Here is a 26,911-nt window from a genome sequence, read left to right as displayed (position 1 = left end):
TGGTGTGTTCACAAAAATGTGGCAGTTGATGAACGTTATTTTGTGTTTTCTATCTAGAACCGGTTCTAATTCGGAACCTGTTCCATATTTGAAACAATACCGGAACAGTATGATTTTCATGACTTTTGATTCCATTAACAGTAATGGAAGCATTCAGTAGCATTCTTATATCCCAGAACTGTCAAAATAAAATGAATAGCATGTACTTTGAGTCTAGCTAAAACAGAACAAACGAGATACGTGTAAAAACTGCAAATAAACAACGAAGTATCATTACTGGATCCTTTAAATAAGACTTGTGAGTCAAGACATTTTCTCAAAGAACATCAAACGTTTACCTGAAGCGACTTATCCAGATGTGTCGTTGATACTGAGCACATCTACGTGAGAGAGGAGACGAAAGTGTATCGTAGTTTAGATGCTCACATTATTTCCTCTGCGGAAAGGTCGAATATTGGATCGCTCCTATTATAATCAGTGAAGCTATTAACGCTGTAAGCATGTGTTAGGATCCTGTCAATTTGTCAGTCATGTTTTTAGTGGTGACCGGATCCTGACACTTATGTTCTGTGTTTGTGTTTTCATGTTTCATGGACACTCATGCTCAACGTCAGGTCTTTTGTGAGCGCATAACTTCAGGTTCGGTCCTCTTGCCATGTGCTCTTCTGTCAGTCTTGTGTGTTGCGTGAGTGCACATGGCTGTGTTTGGTCCTTCATCACAATGTGCACTCGTGTCTGTTTTAGTCTTGTGTGTTAGCATATGGCTTTGTGTTTGTCTGCCATGTGCTTCCCTGACTCCATCTCCTCATTACCCTCATCACTCTCCCTCGTTTAGTTCTTGTTATGTTAATTGACTTCACCTGTTCCTCATGTGCCCTACCTGTATATATACTGCTCCTTTTCTCTCTTCTGTTTGTTGGACTGTTTTGTTCTCATGTTCAGTTAGTGTTTTGTTGCTTTGTCTCTAATTTGGGTTGTAGTTTGTTTTTCATTTTTAAGTTCTTTGTTTTTTCTCTTTAGTTGTTTTCTCCCTTGAGAGTGTTTTGATTTCCCTGTTTGTATTACTTATTTAATAAGTCTTTATTCTTTGCCTCATTCCTGTCTTTGGGTCCCATCCTTAATTACCATTTTCTATTTGCTGCTTTTTATTTTTATTCTATTTTTTTACTATCTGTTGTTGTATTGTTTGGGCACTGGAACCTTCTGTCACCAAGACAAATTGTGTATGTGTAAGCATGCTTGGCAATAAATCTGATTCTGATTGCTAATACTTAGGATTAGGGATTGCAACAAACCCTTAACCCTATGTATTAAACTTTGGTGCACAACTTGTCACACCATTTACGGACATAAATGATACCTTTAATTGTGGGGCTTGTTGTGTGAGTGATCAGACTTATGATTTTTGCCTAGTGGGCTATATAATGGGTTAAAAGATCCTATAGACTTACATTGAAGTAGGGACCCGAGCTATATGTAAGGACCTGAATATCATAGAGAATTGGGCCACCTAGTAACTACCCAGAATACCCTGAAACTGCATAGCAACGCCCTAGCAACCACCCTAGCATTGTGGTAGTGCAAAGCAAGACTGCCTTCTTTAGATATTCCTCTCATCTTAACGTTTGATTGAAAGTGCAACTTCTGGTAGCTGTGTCTCAGTTTGCAATTAGTGGTTTTCACCAAAGCTTGATTTAAACACAAACTTAGTACTCACTCAGGGAGTTTAAAAACAGAGCCTAAAGCCAGATTGTGCTAACTGTGCAGCCAGACACACTCTATAAACCATCATCCTAGAATCAAAGCAGTGTTTCTCCATGAGCTCACCATCAACTAACACAATAAAGTTAATTTAATACATTGCTCTCAACACAATATTTAGGATCTCCATGGCAATGGGATCAAAAACATTACAAGTAGCACAGACGTCAGACTGTAGTTGTGTTTTGAATTAGACCTCTGAACTTTCCCTTTCCCCTGTAAAGGCACCTTTCCATGAGTACATGTTTCCTGTTCATCGGTTGGTAAATGGCTGCCAGGAGGGTGAATATGTGCAATGACTCTCAGGAACAGCATTAAACATCGACACTAATTTAGTCTATTTAGTTTCATAATTTTCTGTTGACGCACTCTTAAAAGTCAACATGAATCAACACTATTTGCGTACTCCATTTTATGTTAAATTCAAAGGTTTCTAAATGATTGGTATCATAGGTATCCTGCCCCTCCATGGGTCTTGGTCCTCTGTATTACAGGTAACAGGTCATCCACATGGCCATGTGCTTATCTTTTCTCTTGGAACACGAGACCCATCTATTCTTAAACTGTCTGCTCTGATATCAATTCTTCTGCATCACTATTTCTGCCTTGCTGTAATGCAAGTTGGTCCTCAGAGTTCATTACTGGGACACTGATGTGTATAGCACTTCTCATGTCATGAGTCAGTAGCCTATATACTGACTGGAGATGTGTGTTTGGATAAAAGTATTTATTAGGTGTCAGAGTCCAGTGCTTCCTCAATGTTTGGTGGGGCTGTCATCAACGATATCCTCCAAATGACCTCATAGTTCATTGTGATGTCAATCTGAAAATGTGAGGTGAACCTTGCAATGACATTCCTCACATAAAGTACTGTGGCAGTACCACGATGCAGTGATGGTATCAGATGGTAATTCCACGGTACTTTGATACTGTATATGGATGAATGTCACAAAATCATGTCCAGGTCACATTTCATCCCAAAATTAAAAGTAAAAAACAAAAAACAAATTATATTTTGTGTGTAGAAAATGAAGCCTATTTTTAGGACCATCAAAAATTTTGGCATTGTGCCATTATTTTCATAACAATTAAACACATTTCCCTCATATGCTCATTCTCATTACTGTAATATATTTGGAAGTTGTTTTTTTTGGGGATGTGATTCACTTTAGATTCTCTCTTTTTTTTTTTTTGGTAATATAACAATTTCTCACTTTTAAAGTAGCATAAATTAAAGGCAATACAACAAATACTATCATGATTAGGGTTGTGAAACGAGAACCAGTTATTATTTAGAACTGGTTCCAGTTATTTATTTATTTTTTTAAATACCAGAACCGAATGATCTCAGTAGGTTGACTTTTCTTTAGCTAAAATGGGTTTGTGCTTACCGAAATGCGAAACACTGCCCCCAGTGGCCAAAATGGTAAGTGTTGCTTGGCGTATTGGCACATGCGAGCTCCATTTTCTGTGTGAAATGTCCATGGAGGGGCACCAAAAGCAATTTGTAAAGCGAGTTGTTTTCAGCTGTACAGGCTGTAACACAGTGAGGAGGAATGCATATCCTCGCTGTCCGATGAAAAACACTTATCTCCACTTTTGGCAATTTTGACTTTTTATCATAGACGGAATGTGCCAAATGACTTCTTTCTACTGTTTGAATTGTGCATCGAAATGACCAATGAATATATGTTTAATCAGACTATCTATTTAACAAGTATCTCCACTGGCCTTCCGAAATGTCCATCAAAACTGTGTTAAAAGTAAAAATTGCCAAAAGTGGAGATGTGTGTTTTTCATCGGACAGCGACGATATTTTATAAACTGTACCCCCCAACCCAACCTCCAAACCTTAACCTATCATAAGTGGAGTAAAAATGTAATGTCAGAGACAAAAATGTAACCTCCAAATCAAGTTCTTTGCTGATTATGGAAACACGATTAATTCCTGGTTTCAACACGGGATCTGAACCCGGGTCTCCCACACTGCTCCAGTCAGAGCATGTGAGCGGAGCGATGATAATTCCATCTTTCGCAGGTTCCCAGACCAGCATATCATGAAGCGCATTCTGGGTTGAGCAAGTGGTGCTGAGAGGCCTGAGCCAGCGGAGTGGAAACTTCAAAAAGGCGCTCTCCGCTCACTCAGGACGCTCAGCGCCGCTTGCTCAACATTAGAGCACCCTCAATTTGCAGGCCTGGTCTCGCCGCTTGCGAACATTAGAGCACCCTCAATTTAATATGTAAGCTTAATAATACTGTACAGCGGATATAAAAAGTCTACACACCCCTGTTAAAACAGCAGGTTTTTGTGCATTTAATGTAAAATTGGAACCTATGCAATGCCACTGAAAACCAAAGTGACACATTTCAGAGAGAGAGAGAGAGAGAAAAAAAAATATATGTTTAATCAGGCTATCTATTTAACAAGTTTATCAACTTGCTTGCAGCGCCGCTTGCTCAACCCAGAATGCACTTCGTGATATGCTGGTTTGGGAACCTGCGAAATAAGCAATAGGCCTGAGGTTATGGAATTCACACATTGTTTTAGTGAAGTTGCAAACCTCGCACACCAGACGAGAAGCGCCATGCTTTGTCACATCACGGCTAGGACAAGGCACAGGTATCAAACACAGGGTACATCGATGTTCATGTGGCAGACAGTACACAAAAGTTCCCATGATTTTTCCCTTCTTCAAGAATGAACAATGCTAGAGTAAATAATCTATGTCCACTGATAATGATTTGGGTCAAATCTAATTGAAAATGTGAGTTGCGCTCCATGGCATGGCAGAAATTTGAGCAGCCTCCGGAGTCGTAGCTCGGCGCCATTGACAGACGCTGAGCCACGGCAGCGGAATGCGTACCTTCATTGAAACAGTTGTTTAAAATTTTAGAACGTGCCATGTTGTCCACCAGATGTGTCCGGTGTGCGATCCCTTTGAGAGTTAGCAAAGATTCCTTATGGAATCTAAAGTGTCACATTGCCAGAAAGCACGAAGATGTGCCACGCGAACATGGTAGTGCAGCAAAAGGTGCAGCTAGTAGGCTACACTACCATTAGAAAATACATTAATAGATGTAGAAAATACATTAAGTAGATAATACGGTATTTTGTTGTATAGCAATCATGTCAGTGCAGATGCCAGCTAAATGCAGGCCTGGTTCTGCAGGGTGCGAATATTAGAGCACCCTCAATTTAATATGTAAGCTTAATAATACTGTACAGCGGATATAAAAAGTCTACACACCCCTGTTAAAACAGCAGGTTTTTGTGATGTAAAAAATTGAACAAAGGTAAATCATATCAGAATTTTTGCACATTTAATGTAAAAATTGCAACCTATGCAATGCCACTGAAAACCAAAGTGACACATTTCAGAGAGAGAGAGAGAGAGAGAAAAAAAACTTAATAACATAACTGCTTAAGTGTGCACATCCCTGAACTAATACGTAGTTGAAGCACCCTTTGATTTTATTACAGTACTCAGTCTGTTTGGATAAGAGTCTATTAGCTTGGCACATCTTGATTTGGGAATATTTTCCCACTCTTCTTTGCAAAAACATTCCAGATCTGTCAAATTGCGAGGACGTCTCCTGTGTATGGCCCTCTTCAGGTCTCCCCACAGATTTTCTATAGGATTCAGGTCTGGGCTCTGGCTGGGCTGTTCCAAAACATGAATCTTTTTTTGCTGAAGCCATTCTTTTGTTGACTTGGATGTGTGCTTTGGATCATTGTCATGCTGAAAGGTGAAATATCGCTTCATTTTCAGCTTTCTAGCAGATGCCAGAAGGTTCTGTGCCAAAATTGACTGGTACTTGGAGCTATTCATGATTCCCTCCACCTTCACTAAAGCCCCAGCTCCAGCTGAAGAAAAGCAGCCCCAAAGCACTACCATGCTTCACCGTGGGTATGGTGTTCTTTTGCTGATGTGCTGTGTTGTTTTTGCGCCAAACATACCTTTTACAATTTTAGGCAAAAAGTTAATTCTTGGTCTCATCACATGGTCTTGGGAGACTGGATATAGGTTTTTGCCAGGCTTGGATGTTTTTTTTTTCCGTCAGAATAGGCTTGGTCTTGCCCCATAGCCCAGACAGATGAAGAAAACAGGAGATAGTTGTCACATGTAGGGAGCAACCAGTACTTGCCATAAAGAGCTGCAACTCCTTTAATGTTGCTGTAGGCCTCTTGAAAGCCTCCCTGACCAGTTTTCTCTTTGTCTTCTCATCAATTTTGGAGGGACGTCCTGTTCTTGATAATGTCACTGTCTCCACTTGTTGATGACTGTCTTCAGTGTGTTCTATGGTATATCTAATGCCTTGGAAATTTTTTGTAGCCCTTACTTGAGGAATACCTTTCAACAATGAGATCCCATTGATGCTTTGTAAGATCATTGTGGCCCATGGGTCTTGTAGTAGCGTGCAACCAAGAAGATGTCCGAAAAATCCTACAAGAACAGCTGAGACTTATTTTGAGTTAATCAGAGTCACTTCAGGTGAAGACAGGTGTGTACTATTTCACATGAGCTTGATGACTGGTTGATTCTGAACACAGCCACATACCCAATTATAAAAGGGTGTGCACACATATGCAGTTAATTTATTCTAAGTTTTATTTATTTTTTTCACTGAAATGTGTCACTTTGGTTTTCAGTGGCATTGCATAGTGTAGAAAGATCTTGGTTCGTGGGCAATGGAGGAGTCAGGAGACAACAAAGCAGGTTCAAGGTCAGTCCTTTTATTTTGGCTTTCTTTCACACAATCGACAGTAACCGTTGATATCTCAGGAAAAAGCAAATAAATGAAAGTAAAACAATAGACACTCGCTGCACACTCTCTCTGTCTCTGTTTTGGGTGTCATGCTTTCTGGCCACTCTCTCCTCTCTCTGATGCTCTGGCGAGCCTTTTCATGTCTCCCTCCGCCATCACTATAATGAGAGACAGGTGTTAGAGATAATTACGACCCAGGTGACGAGCCTTACCGCTCTCCCTCTCCTGCAGACTGACACATGACCATGCCCCCCATGCCACTCACAGGTTGTAATTTTTACATGAAAGTTGCAAAAAGTCTGATATGATTTATCTTTGTGTCATTTTTTACATCACAAAACCTGCTGTTTTAACAGGGGTGTGTAGACTTTTTATATCCATTGTATACTGGCAAAGCATATTTCCTTGAATCCTGGTGAACACACACAAAATCCCTGCATCAAAACTAATAAACAGGTATGATCTTTGTGTATCAGTGTGTCCTAATTTGCAGGCGCAGCATTCTGCTTTCATGCCTCCATTGTACAATTGAGCATTTGATTGGTAAACATTTATGCTCTCGCATAGATAATTTAATATGGAATTATCTTACTTAATCGACTGCCTGTTGCTTTCCATTTCCACTCCAGGATAAAGTGCACAAAACTGCTGGTCAGTTTTCCAAAGCCAAATCCACACCTTAATGATAAGTGAAATGTAAAAAACTGACTCTAGATTAGTGGTTGCGGATAACATCTTCCGACATCACTTGCTGCATTCTTGCGCAGCGAAAAAAGCTATAAATGATTGTACATTAGAAAAAAAACTTTTCTTAAAAGAAGGCAGTGTAATTCATAGATTAAATAATTTTTATTTGTTTTGGGATCATTAAACATGATTTCGTCTAATATATACTGGACAAAATCTCACTTTATGCAGGAAGAAAATTTTTTATTTGTTAAATCCATAGTTATACCCTACTGTACACATAAAGAGTGCATGGTCAACACATGATCTTTTGACACATATAAAGACCAGATTCACTTTATGCTGCTTTAAAAACATCAAGGAAAATTAAAGGGGGCTCATGGTATTTACTAATATAATAATTATTATATAATTAACCACAGTCCTTTAGATTGCATACAATTCCTACATATAAAATTGTAGGGAATATTAATCTATCAACAAGACTGAAAAATAGAAAAATATTCTCTGCTCTTTTCTAGATAACTTAATATGCCCTTTAAAACTGAACTAAAAATTAGGATGAGAAATTGGTCATTTTCATTTATATTAAAATAAATTTAAATCTGATAGCATTAAATCAGAAGCCTATTAATGTATCAAATCTACAGTAATAATCATTACGTGGAGACAACTGAAGAACAATTATGAACTTAAATTTTACCTGTATTTTCTGATACCAGTCCATGTTTTCATTATTGCCATAAACGACTTGGACAAACTTAAAGTTGAAAAGATTGTGTTTTTCTGGGTCGGTTGTGTCACTCAGATCCAACCCATAATGCACCATATAACTTACTTGAAAAACCGACCCAAACCTGGCAAAAACCTGTAGGTTTGTCGGTGTGGCAGCGGGGGCGTGGTCAAGCATCTCTCCGGAGAGAGAGAAAGCGGTTAGGGCGCTTACACCTGAGCTAAATTATGTCTAACACCTGTCTCTAATTTCAGTGAGCACGGGGAGAGCGGCATAAATAGAGCCACACAGCACTTAGAGGAGAGAGAGCCTGGGCATGGACTATGAAGTTAGAAGTTACTACGATTACAAATCTGAGAGTTTATTGTGTAAGCTAGTTTGTGGATATTTTTAGACTGTGGTTTCCAACAACATAAAGCCCTGAGAGTGTGTATGTGCTGCAGTAAGGAAAATAAAAACGCCTACCTGAACCAGGAAATCTGCTTCTCGCCTCCTCCTTTCACTGAGAAGTGTCACAGTCGGGTACTGAACGGACTCGGTTCGGGTTGAAAAACTCACGTGCAGAATAACCGAATAGCCTAGTGATTTTGATATTTGAATTCCGTGCACATCCTTAATAATAACGCATGATTTTGAATCGGTTCATAATTAAAAAGTACATTTAATTAGCTGTGCCAGACATTGCTACAAACATTTCTTCCATCTATTTGAAAAATCCAACCAAATCTGCCAAGCGTCCTGTAGCACATAAAAGTGAACATAATCACATCATGGGGGGCCTCCATGGTGTACTGGCCCATGGGCCCCTCCTGTCTTAATCCGTCCTTGGGGATAGGTGTAGGGTTGCTGCAGCACTCCAAATAAACACAACAAACACAGAGTATGAATGTGACATCCAGTTTTTGCAAGACTTGTGCATTTCGTTGGTTATTTGAAGGCGGCGCAACTTGTAGTGGGCGTGCCTTTTTGTAGTCTAGTGGGATGCAGATAGACCCTTCTCGATCGTAGTGTACCAGAACTCTCGGAAACAACATGCCGACTTCCCATGTGATCATGTTGATGATGTTCATGACTTTTGGTTTTGTGAAGGGCTCTCGACGTGCATTCTTCAGCCAATACGGACGGAACACCATACTAAAATACTCTGACAATGTTTCTGTGCTACCATTCAGCAGCACTGCAACACTGCTATAGAGTGCAACAGTCTGTACCGCCATTTATTTAATTCATTTCATCACGTACGACTCTAAATGAACCAAGAATTGTCATTTTGTTATGTGTACTTCAGGCTTGTGAGACTCAAATCAGAGTACTCAATGGATGGTTGTTGATATGACAATGTGTTGTTAAAGATAAAAACTGTGCTTTGTTGTAATTAGGGGTATTTTATACACACACACACACAAAAAAAAAAATGGAATAAAATATCCTAAAATATCTACACTTTTTGCAAGAATCTTTTGTTAAAAGATGAAATGATCTTGTCATTTTGTAACAGGCTGCTGTAAATCCAAGGGCGGTAAATCAAATATTAATTGCAAATATTTCTTCCTCAAAAGTTCTGGCTTAAAAGGATTGTTCATGGAACTGTTAAGGAGCCAGAATTGTTAAGAGAAATCAGAATTGTAACTGCAATCATTAAATTCCTTATGATTCCTGCCCCTACCCATAATATATAAATATTTTAGCATTTCAATAACACAAAGGCTTATTACATGTTTCGCATGAAAGTAATGATAATGCGATTTTATGGTGTTATGGTAATGATAATTTGCATAGAACTATGCTTCATTTTCATGAAAATGATGTCACAATGCAAAACAATAGTAAAATAGGCTTTGTTTTCTTTTTGATTTTGAGGTGACAAATGACCCAGGCATGTTCTCGATAGGTTTCATAAGATTCACCCCTATACCACTGATTGTGGTGAATGATTACCATATTGATGTGCTATGGTATTTATGGAATGGTATTTTATATACCACTTCAAAAATTTATATTGTGTCACCATGTTTTTTATACATGTAGTATGTCCAAAAACCATGGTAATGCAATCGTACTTCTCAGTACATTTTTGTTAGTTACTATACTGTATATTCAGTAACATATTCTACAGGCCACATTGTGAAAGGATGAGACTTGTTAAAATAATTTGTATAGCCATCTCTGCAAATAGTTATTCTCTAAAGTGCTTTGCCAAACTTGCAAAGTGTTTTAAGATAAATATCCTTTTGAAAAGGGTCAGACAGCCTCCAAGACAGCCCACAGCTGCTCCACCTCCCGACTCTCACTTCTTTGTGAATGAATGATTTTCTCTTCATGAGACAAACGCAGTTCACTGAGGCCACTTAGATAACACATTGTTTGTACTTCTGTCCAGGACCGCTTCCTTTTGTTTTGGCAGTAGTTCATACAGCAAGTTCGTACAGATCCACTGGGAGCGTGTTTGCCGTGCTGGGAAAGGTTAAGCCCACGAGGGATGCTGGGAAACATTGTTTTCTGATATTGCCATCCAGCTATCAGGCGTTAGTCTGCTTATCTGATGGGGGTTCCTTCCTGGTTTTCTTTGTACAGGGTGTTAATTAACGCTGTTTCGTTTAGCTCCCAGCTCTCGCTGGGTTTCCTCTCTGACATCAGCTTCCTTTTGTTTGGTCTGATAGCTGGAAGATCACTACAGCAACAACAGCAGACTGCACGCTGCATGCCCCAGATCTGTTTTTCTAGCAGCCATTTGCCTGTTGCTGATGGACCGTGCCTTATTGGACTCTGTCCCCTGTAAAAACACACACAGGGCTCTCATACTAATAAAGGGGTGTGGACTATGGTGGTGACTTCACTTTGAATTCATCAAATTGACCCCTTTCCCACAAGACAGAAAGATGTGCAGCAAGCCAAGCGAGGAAACTGAGGTGAATCAGTGCCTCGTATAACATAAGTAATCATAAGCAATCAAGATAAGCAGTGTGGCAATAATTTATGTAATACAAATGCATGTTTTTAATTCTGTTTTTGCCTGGTTTGGTAGGCCAAGTTTTTTATGTAGTGGTCATAGTTATTTTCTTTCTTTTCTTTTTTTTTTTATTGCACGTAATGTCTTTTTCTGTCTGTTGTGCATTTGTGTGTGATGTGTATATTTGTCTCTATATGACTGTGTAAGTGCCATTTTCCATGGAATTTAGTTACATAGTACATGGTGGGATGTCAGTACCTTCGGAGCGGGTTCGAGTTCTCACCGCCAACCGGCCGCGTACCCTACTGACCCCTGCCCATGTAGGCTAGATATGTTATTTTTTTCTAAACAAAAATGATTAGGATTGCCCAGCAGCACAAATTGGGGTTAGGCTAAGACTGATTTTATTCTTCCATTGTTAAACTGGCAAAAGTTATCGCCTTGTAGGTTAATTGCGCATGCAAGCGATCCATTCTAAATTAGTTTGTTACGAATGAAATGTTAAAGTAATAACTATTGCTAAATATGCACATCTGTCATGTGTGCCTGTTGTGTTTCAGCTAGTACAGGCTTGTTGACAAAAGCTGTTTAGCCTTTTGTCTTTCTTGCCTGTTTGGTCACTTATTTGATTTCTGGCTTGCCAGTTAAAGGTTAATAACTGATTAATATTGGCAGTCTCTTAAAATTAGGCATGCAAATTGTGGCAAGTTTTGTATTAACGATTTAACAATTAATTGGTTGTTAATTTACATGACAGTTGACTATGCAAATTTCTGAAAATTGACATCCCTAGTTCTGTTCGTAAATATTGTTTACTTCCTGCTAAGTGAGTCAAAAAAAATTCTTGTGTATATTTCATAAATTTAATACTATGAACCGTTGATGTCGTTCATGATTTGAATCAGAATGAGCTTTATTGCCAAGTATGCTTACACATACAAGGAATTTGTCTTGGTGACAGGAACTTCCAGTGTACAACAATACAAAAACAGCAGCAAGACATAGATAATAAAAAAAAAAATTAAAATTAAAACTAATTATACACATACGTGCAGACACACAAATACATACATACACGTGGGTAGTGCAAATCTAATACAATCTGTTATGTACAGTGTAAATACAAATCTGTTATGTACAGTGCAAATGTTGTTTGTTTTTTTCAGAGGAATGAAATGGCAGAAGAGGTTGGATGTGTTGGATAAATATAAAAAAGACTAAACTGTGTATTGCACATAGTTATTGCTCAATGGGGCAATTTATCTGTTCATGAGATGGATAGCCTGAGGGAAAAAACTGTTCCTGTGCCTGACGGTTCTGGTGCTCAGCGCTCTGAAGCGTCGGCCAGAAGGCAACAGTTCAAAAAGGTAATGGGCAGGGTGAGTGGGGTCCAGAGTGATTTTTCCAGCCTTTTTCCTCACTCTGGAAGTGTACAGTTCTTGAAGGGAGGGGCAGGGGGCAACCAATAATCCTCTCAGCAGTCCGAACTGTCCTTTGTAGTCTTCTGATGTCTGATTTCATAGCTGAACCAAACCAGACAGTTACTGAAGTGCAGAGGACAGACTCAATGACTGCTGAGTAAAACTGTATCAGCAGCGCCTGTGGCAGGTTGAATTTCCTCAGCTGGCAAAGGAAGTACAACCTCTGCTGGGTCTTTTTCATAGAGTCAATGTGTGTCTCCCACTTCAGGTTCTGTGAGATGGTAGTGCCCAGGAACCTGAATGACTCCACTGCTGCCACATTGCTGTTTAGAATGGTGAGGGGGGTCAGTGTTGGGGTGTTCCTCCTAAAGTCCACAATAATTTCCACCATTTTGAGCATGTTCAGCTCAAGGTTGTTTTGACTGCACCAGACAGCCAGCTGTTTAACCTCCCTTCTGTATGCAGACTCATCGTCATCTCGGATGAGGCCGATGACAGCGATGTCGTCTGCAAACTTCAGGAGCTTGACAGAGGGGTCCTTGGCGATGCCGTCATTGGTGTAGAGGGAAAAGTGTAGTGGGGAGAGCACACAGGATTTTTGTACTGATTGTACAGGTGCTGGAAGTGAATGTCCCCTGTCTCACAATCTGCTGCCTGTCCGTCAGAAAGCTGGTAATCCACTGGCAGATAAAAAACTTTTTTTTTTTTAATGCTCATTCCAACCTGGGCTGCGTTGCACTTAAAAAATTTGTGGCCTACCCTCACTAACTTCACTCCGTCTCATGGACTTGGATGTACGTCACTGCTTACGTTGCGTGAATGCCCACTACTGGTGGAACCCGTATGGCTGATGTCATTTTGTGGAATTATTTAGTGATTTTTGCACCTGAGAAAACGTTTTTGGAGGCTAATGCAATCACAGATTCAGGTCAAGTTTAGTTTTAATTTCAGAGGCTTATGTATAAATTTTTTATGTTAAAGGGATAGTCCACCCAAAAATTACAATTCTATCATAATTTACTCACCCTCATTGCATCCCAGGTGTGTATGACTGTCTTTCTTCAGCAGAACATATTTGAAGAAAAATAGAAATATATCTTAGCTCTGTAGGTCCTTAAAATACAAGTAGATGGTAATCAGACCTTCACAGCTCCAAAAGGAACAGACAGTCAGCATAAACGTCATCCATACGACTCCAGCAGTTAAATTAATGTCTTCTATAATGATATGATCGCTTTTGGTGGAAGCTTTTAAGTTAGAAAGGATTAAAGGTTTACACAAATAAAAATGGTGACATAACAATGAACACTTAAGGTAGCTACAAGAATTATGCTGTTAAATCTCAATATAACTTGTCTAAACTGCTTAATTGACCTAACTTCACTTCCATCATACATTAGTCTTGTGTAGGGGTGTGGTAGGTTAAGCGCGATCTGTGCTGTGATGTCACAACCAAGTTGCATCATGTGATATGGCCCTGCCTGAAGCATACATCTGAGTTGGCTCGTTACCTCTGTCATAATCGAGAGGTTGAGGGTCTGTCAGCAGAAACTTCCCTCGCCAACTTAGCGAGTCCTGATCGACCTGCTCCGAGCGGGATTCGAACCGGCATCAGCCGGCATGGGAGGCGGGTGTGCTAACGAGGAGGCTAAAGGCTACAGTCCCTAGTATCAGTCGTTAGTGCGCCTCTTGAGGCCAGGGGAGTGAGGTTTATACATACCGCACAGCTATCATGTACCAGCTGGCTCCTGCTTCACTCACCCCTCTAAACCTCACTCCCTTCTGGGTCACAGTACCACTGTAACTGGTCATGCTCGACCCGCTCTCAGCGGGATTCGAACCGGCATCAGCCTGCATGGGAGGTGGGCGCGCTAACGAGGAGGCTAAAGAGTACAGTCCATAGCATCAATTACTAGTGCACTTCTTGAGGCCAGGGGAGTGAGGTTTACACAGCTATCACATACCAGCTCGCTCACGTAACAGAACGGACCTCCACAATGGTGGTGGAAATGCCCCTGAGGGGGAGTGCTTAGGGAAGTTAGCAAGTGTATGTTGAAAATGAAGTGGAACGCAGCCCTGGTACCTTATAAACACCACTTTGTTTCCAGGAAGATTGATAAAATCTAGGACATTATGTAGCAGCCAGCCAGTCAAATTTGAGTTTTTTTTTTTTTTTTAAATGAGCCATAATTGGTCTCTGGGAAGTGAGATTTTTTGTCTTGACTAGGCAGCACTATTATAGGCCTGTATTTTACATCACTGGAATTCCCATTAGAAAAGGGGCAGAAATAATAGTTTTTTAATAAGTGCCCTGTCACAGTAATTCCCAGTATTTTTTAACTGTGTGTCTTTATGCAGGAATGTGTATGTGTGCACATTTTACTGGTGTTTTGTGGGCTAGTAGTGTCTGCCCGCAGTGGCCCTTTCCATTCTGTCAGATGGTGAAGTCATGGTATGTAAGTCAGCACAATGCAGCTTAAGCTTTAAGAGCAAACAGGGAGGACAGTATGTGTTACCTTTCACTACCCAAGAGGAATGCCTTCTACACATGGATCTAATCGCTATTTTTCTCCACCCGTGAAGCCTGACATGCCAGTCTCTTATTGACACATTTAATTTAGCCTTCCATGCAAACATACTTAAAAGACCACATATTACAGTTGTTTTGGGTTTGGACGCAGTAGCTGCTGTTGTGGCAAAGTGGTTGCATGTTTATGATGGTTTAACATAAAATTTTCCATAGTAAAATAATTCAGCTGAAAGGCTGTGTACAGAAAAGCTTATTAACATCCTACTTTTACTATTTCTGCAGTAAACCGTATGTATTCTGTGCACATTATGCAACTTTTAAGTATACATGGAATAACCAGATGACCTACTACATTTCTCAAAATGTGTACTGTAGCATACAACAGAGTGAAACGGCAAGAGTGAGATTCAACATAATTGTCTTCTGTTCTTAATTGGTTTGTGTTACTATTTTAGTTGTTTTATTCATTTTATTTTCTTATTGTTTTAATTATTTTGTATTTTTACGTTATATTTTATCATATGTATGTGAGTGTGCATTTGTAAGTTTTCTGTGTTGAATGTCACAAATAAAACTGAAGTAATATCGGCCACGATTTTGACATTATTTAGCTGCGAAAGATTTTTAACATACCTTTCTTGACTCATTAGTTGATCAAACAGCCCAAAGTTAAGACTGATTTAAAATGCATAGAAACCATTTTTTATTTTCGATATGATAATTGGAACCCGCTCGCTGAATTAAACACGCTACATATGAGGTCATGTGACAACAATATAGCGTATTTTATAGAATTTTTTAATGAGGCTACTGTATGTTTGCAATGGAATACTACTCCATAGTACGTAGTGTACATTGTAAACGGCCTAATATTTTTTAGAAAATAGTATAAAAACAAAAGAGCACACATATGATTATGCATATAAAAACTTTTCTACAGTAAAGGTTTATATAGGCATAATCATGTATGCTCTTTTCTTTTTATACTATTTTCTGTTTTAATACTCACTATTTCAAAAGTATAACCACAAGACGTAAATATGCGTGTTTAGTGTGATAAATTCGCTTACTAACCCTTTTTGTGTAAAATTATATCCAATTTGTTAACTTTGTTGCCATGACGATGCTATTGACTTAAAATAAAGCGCACAAGTAGTACAACATTTATGTGCTTGTATGGTGCTTTTTTGTTCTTTTGGGAGCTTGTCAGCCCCTTGTCATTGTCTATTTTTGTTGTATGGAAAAGAGCAGCGTCAGCATTCTGTGAAACATCTCCTTTTGTATTCCACGGATTTATGAAAATACAGGTTTGGAACGTTGTGATTGAGTAAATGATGAACGAATTCTCAATTTTGCTTATACTATTCCATTGAGTGTTAAAGACAGGGATAATAAAAAGATATACAGAGTATGAGTCTGCAGAAATACTCTCCCTTTATTCCAGTGGACACTAACTCCAGCTCGCCACAAAATGAAGGGGATGTCCTTTTCCAAAGAAAAATGTGCTCTTGAGTAAAGCGAGTCTAGTATTACCGAGGGAAACTTTCCACATCTGCTTTCATGTGCTTTCAAGGAGTCGCTTGTCTGTATATCCAAACAGAAAGGACAGGACTTTATTTTCAGCACTTTGCATATTATGAATACTTAGACATTATGAATGTTATGAACGACTGAATGATGCCCATAAGCAAATGTCTTACTATGTGGTGATATGGTTTATTCTTGAAAGTGTACTTATGCTTTGTGGTGTCTCTTTTTAAAGTGTGTTTATTATCTTATGGAAGTGGAGGGGGTTTGAAATCTTATAGGGGAGTTCACTAAATAGACACACCAACCGGAGTTTGTTGCCAGGGTAGCGACGTGTTCCCAACCGCCTGAAAAAATGCACCTCTGTCCTGTTCACATTTCAGCAGGGCAAAGCCGTAAGACAAACAGTTTTTGTTTTGTTTCTATGTGCCCTTCAAAATGTGCATAACTGGCAGTCTGGTTGAATCAGGTGTTATCTCCAGTAAAGAGCAAATGCGTTGAAGAGGACTAAATTAATGGATTTGATGTCAAACTGCTGTCAGGTTGTAACAGATACTGGCTCGTCTTCTTTCTGGCAGTCAAAAAATCTGATATTTTATCTTTTGTTTTTATTGTGTTGTTAATGTTGATTTACATTTTAATGTATCAGATTACGAACATTTGAGGGAATGGATTTCTGCAGTGGGTGGCCTCTCCAGCCCTGGGCAATATTATTGTTCAGTACGCCAGCGTAAATTGCAGTAGATTAAAAAAAAATCATCCTTGTTTATTTTCAGCTCTGTTTCTCATTTCACATTATATAATTTAAACACATGACATCAGCTTATTATATGTGTTTGCTTGGACAAGCATCAATATTGCTATTTTTCACTCTTGGTGATTTGAACAAACCCCTATTTGATGAATAGTTTGTCTCGCATGTTTGCAGAGATGTCATTTTAAATTATGATGATAAGATTTAAGATTTTAAGAGAGACTTAAGGAGAAGATTTTTGTCTGGTGGATGATAAAACAGGTGAAAAATCCCATTGACTTACATTGAAGGAGGGACCCAAACCTTATCTGGGGACCATAATATACTAGAGTCTTAACCAGAGGTCTCTGGCTCAGAATTTTGTTTTTCAAATACAGGTGAAAAAAATACATAAATGATGATGAAGCCAAAATACTAAATACCTTGGATCAGTATTTACTGAGTAATCCATTATTATGTAGAGGGGGGTCAAAATGAAAATTTTCATACATTTTCACGATTTTGGAGCAAAACTGCAGGTCCAGAAAAATAAATAAATAACCATAGAATGGTTTCAGCATCATTATTTCATTTTTACACTGAGATCTATTGCTACAATCAGTTTACTGCAGCACCCCTTGTTGCAATATATGCCAATGATAAGAGTCCAAAAATGGAAATGACAACAACACCACATTTTATTGGTGTTTTTTTCAAGTTTGGAGTGTCTTTAACTCTAGAAATGTTATAGATATCTTAACATCCAGTTAGATTCTGGTTCTGAACAAGCTTTCCTTTTTGTATCTTTATTCTTAAGGCTCTATATGATTAAATCCCAGGTATATTAGGCTGCCAATATGGCTTCATCCGTAAATTGTTAAATTTTACCCATTTGTAAAGGTAAACCAAATGTTGATCACAAGGTGTGAAGCTAGTTTTTCTTGTCCAAAGTGCAAATAATGTTTATTTATTCACATAAAAACTAATAATGTAAATATTGATCCATGACATTTAATATTTTAGCTTTCGTGATCATTTATATGTAGATTTCTTTAGAATAAGTATTAACAAGATCAAAAATTTCTGCTGGGAAATTTTCAGATTTTTTTTTTTTTAATATTTGACATGAATTACCCATTAGAGACATTTTACTTGATCCACTTAGCAACTACCTAGAAGCCGACCAGAACACTTAGCAACCAACCATCCAGCGAATGCCCTAGCAACCATAGAGCAATGCGCTAAAACCACTCAGAACACCCAAACATTGTGACAGTGAGTTTTGCACAGGCAAGCACCACTCACATTTTCCTCAGAAAATGTAGAAATCAATCAGAAGTTCTTGTTCTCTTTTCAGATTTGACATGAGTGAGGAGACTAGAGTGTGGGCATAGCTATTCAGCAAGGCGGACGGGATAAAAGGAGCAAGATATATATCACCATCCCAGCGTACACACTCCCACGGGGAAGAATATGGGAGAATCTGAGGATGAGAAGAACATGGCAGGACGGCTGTTTGAGAACTTTGTCCAGGCCTCTGACTGTAAGAGCACCCTACAGGCCTTCAACATCATGTGCAGTTACCTGGAGCTGGACCCTCTGGAACACAGCACCTTCTACAGCAGTCTGAAGAGCATGGTGACTTGCTGGAAGGCCAAAGCACTTTGGAGCAAGCTGGATAAGAGAGCCAGCCACAAAGAGTACAAGAAAGGCAAAGCCTGTGAGGGCACTAAGGTAAGCCTTTAAAAATGCCACAACTGTAATACTGGGAAATATTATGTGAATGAGCACATAAATAATTACAAAAACTTTGTTGACGAGCTTAATAAACCAAACATTTAGGTGGTCTAACAGATTCCATCTCAGCTACTTAAAGGTTTGTCCTGATTTTGGGGCTATGGTTGTGATATTGTATGGCATCATTAGAAGTGTGACGTCAGGTATGACAGATGTGGTTTGTTAGACCAGTGCTCTGTGGTTTTAAAGTATTTCGTCATTTTCGGTTGTCAAATGGAGGAACATCTCCAAAGTTAATTTGATGAGATACACATGTGGTTACTCTGCTGAAACACCTGTGTGAACTTGAGGGGAACTGACTTCTTTGTGAAAAGTGAAAATGAAAAATTAGACCAGTTGGTTAAAAATATTGTAAAATGGCACAGAAAAGGGAAGTTAGTTCTGAGAAAAAGCAACATTTGTTGCAGATGCCACTTGTTATGATATTTTGTTATCTAATGCAATGACATTAACACATTTAAGTGTGACTTAAGGCACTGGCACACTAATGGCAAAGTGCTTCTTCGTTCTTCGCTCAGAGCCAAAAAGAAGTTCGAATCAGCTGTGCAACGACATACTCTTTGCGAACATTCAGACACCCGCCACACTGCTGGGGGAGGCGATTAGAGGAGCATTTAAATATGAGGATGCTCAAGACTACATGTAAAACATCAACTAATATGAAAATAAATGTGTTATCATTGAGTTCATTCCTCATCCAATGAGTAGAATACACAAGAGATCAGTAAAAGAAGCTGTTTTAACAACTCAATGATGATTTAAAGTAATATATACTGTATATGCAGTAGATAATGTGTAATTGGTAATGTTTACCTTGAACATTCATGGCGCTAATGCACTAACATGGTATACGAGGCCATAATATGCGCCAATTACACTCAATTATTGTAATTTCTGATGACACTGATGCTACTGCAAAGATGGGTGTATAAAAGAGTTTTAATGTGTAGAATACAGACAAAAGAAAGATAATATGCATATCTTACATTGGGCAGATATGTGAATGACTTTTTCCTGCATATGGCACATGAGTGAATGGGCACTTTGGAGAATTTGAGTAGATTTTATTTCTTTTGTAGACTAATTAAACAAAAAATCATGACATGTTCTTGGAAAAAGTCTGTATGCGAACGATTGCAAAGATGTAGGTAAATTTGCACAAGCTCACTAATAACTCTGCATTGGTATGTCGTGACTGAAAGTAGGTGGAGCTTCAGGTCACACCTACCGATGATGTGGAGTCATGGACCAATGGCAGTAAGAATGTCTTTAGCAGTCGGTACAAAGTTTACCTAAAAAGTTTGCCCTGGCGAGCTGTTATGAACCACCGAAACAAACTCAAAAACAACTTAGTTTTGGCCAGATTTTGTTCTCAATATTGTCACACCTGTTCATTCTCCGATTTCTTATGAAGTGTGCAGGGGCCTTCAGGTGTCTAAATACTCTTTGGGGCCACTGTACAGTATATGTATCAAAATAAAAATCATATCTCCCCTTACAAAAAATCTAAACTAGCTGCAACTTGCTGCAAATTTGCAGTCTGTTCAGGATATGAGCTAATTCTGTCTTTATCAACAGCAGAAGAGCACACAGGTGCCTGCTTTATTGTTTAATGCTGCATGTGTTACCATTGCTCTGATACAAAATCAGAAGGTTTATCAGAAAGTTTTAATAGCCCTTACAGATATACGAAAACTTTTATGATTGCACATTCCATTTAAGAGTGACTTTGCATTTTCAGCCAGTGATATGACAGACTGATCTCACTGTGAATTGGCAACAATAGGTCGAAAGATCTGCTGCTGAAATCAGTCTGTGCTTACTGAAATTCGAACCACTGCATCCAGTGGCCGAAGCTGGAAGTGTTATTGAATGTATAGGCACATGTGAGCTCCAATTTCCAGGTGAAAGGGTGCCAAATACGAGTTGCAAAGCAAGTTGTTTTCAGTTGTAAATGATGTAATGCAGTGAACAGGAGTGCATATTTTATTATCCATACAGCCTAACCCAAAACCCAACCCTGAAGACATTCTTTTGTGGTAGAATATGTAAAATCTTAAACAAATTTTCTTTAAAAATCACCCTCTCAAAATTGCAAAGGCACCCATTTCACAGAGTGAGCCTTAAATACAATCCTAGAATAGGCGTATTTTAAATAATGTAATCACAGAGAGTATGTTTCTGATTCTTCCTTATACATTTTTGACCGATTTTTCAAGGAAGGGTAGTGGTTTCACTACTGGATTTTGTGGTTAATATACTGGAACCACTTTTCAGTTTAAGCAGTGTGAGCTCTTGACCCAAACTGGAGTTACAATTCACTCTTAGCCCTTTTCCACCGAAATGGCGATGGTTCGCATGCCGAGCCTACGCTCGGCTGGTTCACGGCCGGTGCAATCTAGAGCCTCTCACAAACGGGCCGTGCTTTTCCACTGACCTGAGATCTGCTTGAGAACCGAACAGTGATGTAGTGGGTTACGTGGCTACGTGGTAGTTTTACGTGATTACCTCACCTGCCCAAAACAAACATGGCACGTTGTAATGTTTGTGTACAACTTACTCCTGTTTTTAGGGACATATTTAAATATAGAGAGAATTGCAATCCAACGTTTTTACACTGCTTAACAAGATTGCCAAAGATGATGTCTACGCTCTAGGCGACAGGTAACATTATTACATTATTTTGTATTAACTTTTTAATGCTGCTTAACTTGCGAAGTACTATAACAGTGGAATTATTATTAACATTGGTGTGGTTATATTTGGGGCTTTGACATAGCCTTTAATATTATGTTTAGGTCTTGATTGATAATACCACCGGTTTACCTTAATAGTAGCCGCGATCTCCCTAAATAAGTGGGTAGTCCCCTTAATGAACAAAACAATGCACAAAATAAGATGAGAAGCGTGAAAGGAAAGCTAACAAGTTGGCAAATTTAATAACTTAATGAGATCTGATACATAGGACAGATTAAATCATCTAATTAAAATCAACGTGCATAATTTCTTGCCGTATCTCCTCGTAGACACTTTTTTCCCTTTGCGAGCTCTCTTATATTGAATCTCTCCTTAAAACCATATCGCTTGAAGAGTGCTCGTTTCGTCCAAGTTTCCTCAACGCTTTTGACGTCATTTTTGTACGGGGTTTTTATTGTTATAGAGTTAAGAAGTACTCCTTGATGCTGACGGTAGCATCTGTTGTTGTTTGGGAAAACATTTCCTCGTGATGAAACATTATACCGCCCTCCGCATCCTGACGTAATCGGTTCCTGCGTCTGAGACCAGCAAGCTTTGGGGGGCCGGTGCGGTGCTAGCTTTTCTGCCTCAGAACTGGCTTTTTTGCGGTGGAAATGCATGGACCAGTTTGAGAATCCACACCGGCCTAGGAACCCACCCCCGAACCATGTCAGTGGAAAAGGGCTATCTGTGATCCGGAGCAAAGAGGCACTGTTTTCCACATTGGGAAAGCCGAGTTCCTCTTTTTTGTCTATGTGTGTTTGAGCATGTGTGTACAATCTGTTAGACATATGCTTACAGCTGTGGTTCTGTGACTCATGATCAACACAATTAAGTGGTCTGATGCAGCATGTACACTGTAAGCAAACTTACCGTGGCATTACACAGTAGGACTCATTACCAGACTCTGTTGTCTTAAGTCTGGCATATACTTTGCAGTTTTTTCTGTCTTAGATTGTTACTTCAAGATTGTACTATCTGATCCGGGTGAAATGTTGCGTAATAGCCAAGGCAGACTGTGCGACATCCACTATTTTTCCTGTTAGACTGTACAATATGCATCATAGTCAAGACAATAACAAATCAGCATATGTTCTGACCAGCTCAACATACTAACTCAACATTCGTTCAACACTCTTCAACAAATCTTCATTAAAGGAATATTCAATTCAAGTTAAATGCGAGTTAAGCTCAGTCAGCAGCATTTGTGGCACAATGTTGATTACCACAAAAATAAATTTCGACCTGTCTCTCCTATTCTTTAAAAAAGATAAAAAATATGGGTTACAGGAAGGCACACAACAGAAGTGAACGGGGCCAATCCATAATGTTAAAATACTTAGTTTCAAAAGGATAGCCACAAGACGTAAACAAATATGCATGTTAAAGGGATCGTTCACCCAAAAATGAAAATTCTCTCATCATTTACTCACCCTCATGCCATCCCAGGTGTGTGTGACTTTGTTTCTTCAGCAGAACACATATGAAGAAAAATAGAAAAATATCTCAGTTCAGTAGGTCCTTAAAATACAAGTTGATGGTGATCAGACCTTTGAAGCTCCAGAAATCACTGACAGTCAGCATAAACGTCATTGGCATTGACATGTACATACTGTATATATGTCAGGCATACGTCTTTGGCTGCTGCATTGTCTCGTTGTTCCAGTGTCTCGCCTATTAATTGTTAGAGGCTGTTATAACGTAATCTGTTACGAAAAGTACAAAAGATGGCATTTTTGCTGACTGTCTGTGATTTTTTTTTTTTGGAGCTTCAACTACCTACTGAGCGAAGATATTTTTGTTTAAATGTGTTCTGCTGAAGAAAGAAAGTCATACACACCTGGAATGGCATGAGGGTGAGTAAATTATGAGAATTTTCATTTTCGGATGAACTAAACCTTTAACATGACTTAAGTGTAATAAAATTGCTTACTAACCTTTTCTGTGCCATAATGACATAACACCGTAAACCCTGTAATCCTGCAAAAATGATGTTTAAACAATTTAACAGCTTAAATAATATACATCTTTTTACAGAAGAATTAATTTAAGTGCCTTTATGAAAAAGCTTCACATCTCTGCCTTTAAACTCTCCAAAAATTGGCCCCATTTACTTCCATTATACTGTAAGTGCCTCACTGTAACCTTGATTTATTTATTGTTTTAAAGAAAAGGAGGGATGAGTCGAAAAACATTTTTGTGGCAATCAGAATTATGCCACAAATGCTGTCTATTGAGCTTAACTTGTATTGAACCTGCAATATTCCTTAAAGCCTACTTTATACAATGGAAGAAGAATTATTTTTTTCTTTTGAACTAACTAAAGGACAGTAGGTGAACAAAATCTACACTATACTACTACTATAATACTTAAGAATATCAACACCTATGATTTGTTTGAACTAGGGCTGTCGATTTCAACCATTTTCAGGCCAAGGACCCCATTGTGGGTAAGAGATGGAGCCGGGACCCCTGTTACATATTGTGTAAAATTGAGTTGTGTTTTATGCCTATAAAAACATGTATGGTGCTATGGTACCATATTATTGTGTGTACATACTTCATGATGTTTACATTGCAAAGCCATTTAAATAATCATTAAATGCTGCCATGCTGAAAAGACCAGCTAAAACCAGCATAAGCTGGTCAGGCTGGTCTTAGCTGGTCAGTGTGGTCTTAGCTGGTCAGGGTGGTTTTGGCTGGTCAGCCTGGCCAAGCTGGTTTAAGCTGGGAGGCTAGCTGGTCTCCCAGCCTGACCAGCTAAAAAGTGTTCAAACCCTCTCTGAAACCAGCTAACTGACCAGCCTGGCTAGGCTGGGCAACCAGCTAAAACCTGCCAACCAGCTGGTTTTAGCCGGTCTTTTCAGCAGGGACAGCAGGGGTCTGCAACATTTTTGACATGAAGCGACATTTTTAATTTTCCTTGTTAATCCCTGTGCCAAACCTCCTCCAAAAAGAAAGAAAAAGACAGACAGACAGACAGACAGACAGAAAGAAATAAAGACAGACCCTGTCCATGTAGAATAAAGCAACTTTTATAAGGTTACTAAAATGGAGTCTTTATCTCATGTGAGTGATCGATTTTATACACATATTTCAAAATTAATGTTCATTTCATTGAGTAAAAATGTGTAATGAGGAAAAAACTTAAATTATGCTGATTTCAGAGTCACCGTCTTGTGTGTGTGGAACATTAAGGACCATGTATGCCAGCTTGATAATCTCAGCGGTAACTATTTATTTACACCAGGCAAGTAAGCTATTGTTCTGAAAGCAAAAAGCAACTAATAATAATTAAAAAAAAAACAAAAACGTAGGCTGTTATCTGTTCAACCGCATAGCGCGACCAATGCAAAGCAGACACATTTACTCACGTGACCCTCCACTGCATCGCTGCTAAACCTGATGTGTGTCACCCATTGAGCAGCTCGTGATGAGCAGTGGTCGTGTGAAGGGTTTGTCCGAGCTGCCCGTGTCTACTAACTAGCGCTGTTTAGTCACACTTTAAGATTTGGCATGCAGCTGCGAAGGACTTCAACATGGGTATAGACTAAAATTCATACTCCTCTCTCTCGCTGTCACTCGTGTGCGAGTGAGTGATTACTAATGCCAATGGTGGATCAAACAATAATTTGCAGACCCCCTGCGGTACCACAGCGGACCCCCTTTTGAAGACCCTTGATTTAACGGGTTAATTCAGTGCGATTAATTATATAAAAAATAATGTGTTAAAAAATCAATGCAATTAATCATGTGCCCGGACCGTAATAAGGAATATTACTACAGTCGGAGCGATTCAAGCTTGAAGTACCACTTGTTTTCTCCAGGAGGCAGTAAGCGAAACTTCAGCTGTATAGGCAACACACATCTTACACAGAGAACAAACCACACTTACCCACAGTAGACAGCACAAGATGAGGACTCATTCTTATGTTCAAACACATCTTGATGGAGCGCAAATCCGAACGCAGGGATCTCAAGATGTGTTTTTCTTGTTTCAAACTACATTAAACTTGACAGAGCATCCTAAAAACGGTATGTTTATGACGTGATGCAACTAAAGTGAAACACTCCAAAAGCATCCGTCTGACACGTGTACATTGACACGTGCTTAGAAAAGCCCTTATAATAAATCCTGGACTGATTGACTAATTAATTTGCTAAATGGTGAACTGTAGGCCAGTGATTAGCGTATGTTCAATAATATGGGAATAAACTATATATTTGATTCTAAAGCCATTTTTTGTATTGTTTAATCAATACTTTACTCGTCTGCCATAGTGTAATGCATTTTAATTATCTGAATTATTATTTTTTATAATATATTTTTATTTATAATTATTTAAATATAACCATTTATAATTTTTTTGTCATTAAATGTAATTGTTGTTATTTGAGGGGCTTTCTCAGGAAATATTTATTTATGCGATTAATTGTGATTAATTCAATTAATCGGCATACCATGTAATTCAATTAATTACAAATTTTAATCAATTGACAGCCCTAGTTTTAACCAATCATCAACACTCTTAGACTAGCCGAGTTGACGAGGTCAAGAATTTCAGGGATGTGTGTGCACTGGAGAAATCTCAGCAAACAAACGTCTTAGCAGAACAAAAACATCAGTGAAATTTGTCATAATTTTTAGGCAAACCAAAAGTAGCCTGTACACCCAGGAAGTACAAATTAGTCTTAAGACAGGCCTTGTAAATGTAGTCATACCACAGGACTACGACCCAAAATTTTGGACTCTGTCAGAACTTTGTCGGATGTTAATTTTTATCACAAAGGCAATTAATCGGGGAACATGTCAAACTACAAGATCCAAGACTTATGGCCAAAATCGTGCAGTGTGCGCTGGGCTTTAGATAGGAATCATCCATTTCACCATTCTTAAATTAATTTATTCCAATGCAAACCTGAATGCCTTTGAGTCCAGCCAGCTCCCGTGGTGGTCTGCTTCAGTTGATTGAGTAGCTTTCTCTGCTGGTGTGAACTCTAAATGAGCAAACTTCTCAAGCATTCAAGCAAACTAGGATCACATTGTGTTGTAGAACCAGACTATGTACATGTGTGCATTTAAAGTTTTGATCCTACAGTGAGTTGGTCTGTGCTCTACTGGTATGTGTATGAAGTGACTGTTGGTCTGACACATACCATGGCTTTCACCAGGAAGCCTCATCTGGCAATTCCTGTTCTGCAGACTTTTCCAAAAAAGAAGAGAGGCTACACTGGTAGTGCTGTGCTAAGATTCTGCCGCTGACATTGA

At 38.9% G+C, this 26,911-nt stretch overlaps 1 protein-coding gene across 3 annotated transcripts in view; it reads left to right on the top strand.

Moving 5' to 3' along the window:
- LOC127440450 (F-actin-monooxygenase mical2b-like) overlaps positions 1 to 26,911 on the top strand; it is an 87,345-nt gene that overhangs the window by 5,692 nt on the left and 54,742 nt on the right. For all 3 annotated transcript variants that reach the window (XM_051697023.1, XM_051697041.1, XM_051697032.1), the window contains exon 2: positions 18,467 to 18,843. In XM_051697023.1, coding sequence (XP_051552983.1) covers positions 18,583 to 18,843 — 261 coding nt within the window. In that variant the 5' untranslated portion in view covers positions 18,467 to 18,582. The remainder of the gene's footprint in view (positions 1 to 18,466; positions 18,844 to 26,911) is intronic.

Source organism: Myxocyprinus asiaticus, chromosome 1 (assembly GCF_019703515.2).
Source record: "Myxocyprinus asiaticus isolate MX2 ecotype Aquarium Trade chromosome 1, UBuf_Myxa_2, whole genome shotgun sequence".
NCBI classification, from domain to species: domain Eukaryota; kingdom Metazoa; phylum Chordata; class Actinopteri; order Cypriniformes; family Catostomidae; genus Myxocyprinus; species Myxocyprinus asiaticus.
The sequence above is the reverse complement of the archived record's forward strand: the minus strand, read 5'-3'. Positions and strand labels throughout refer to the sequence as shown.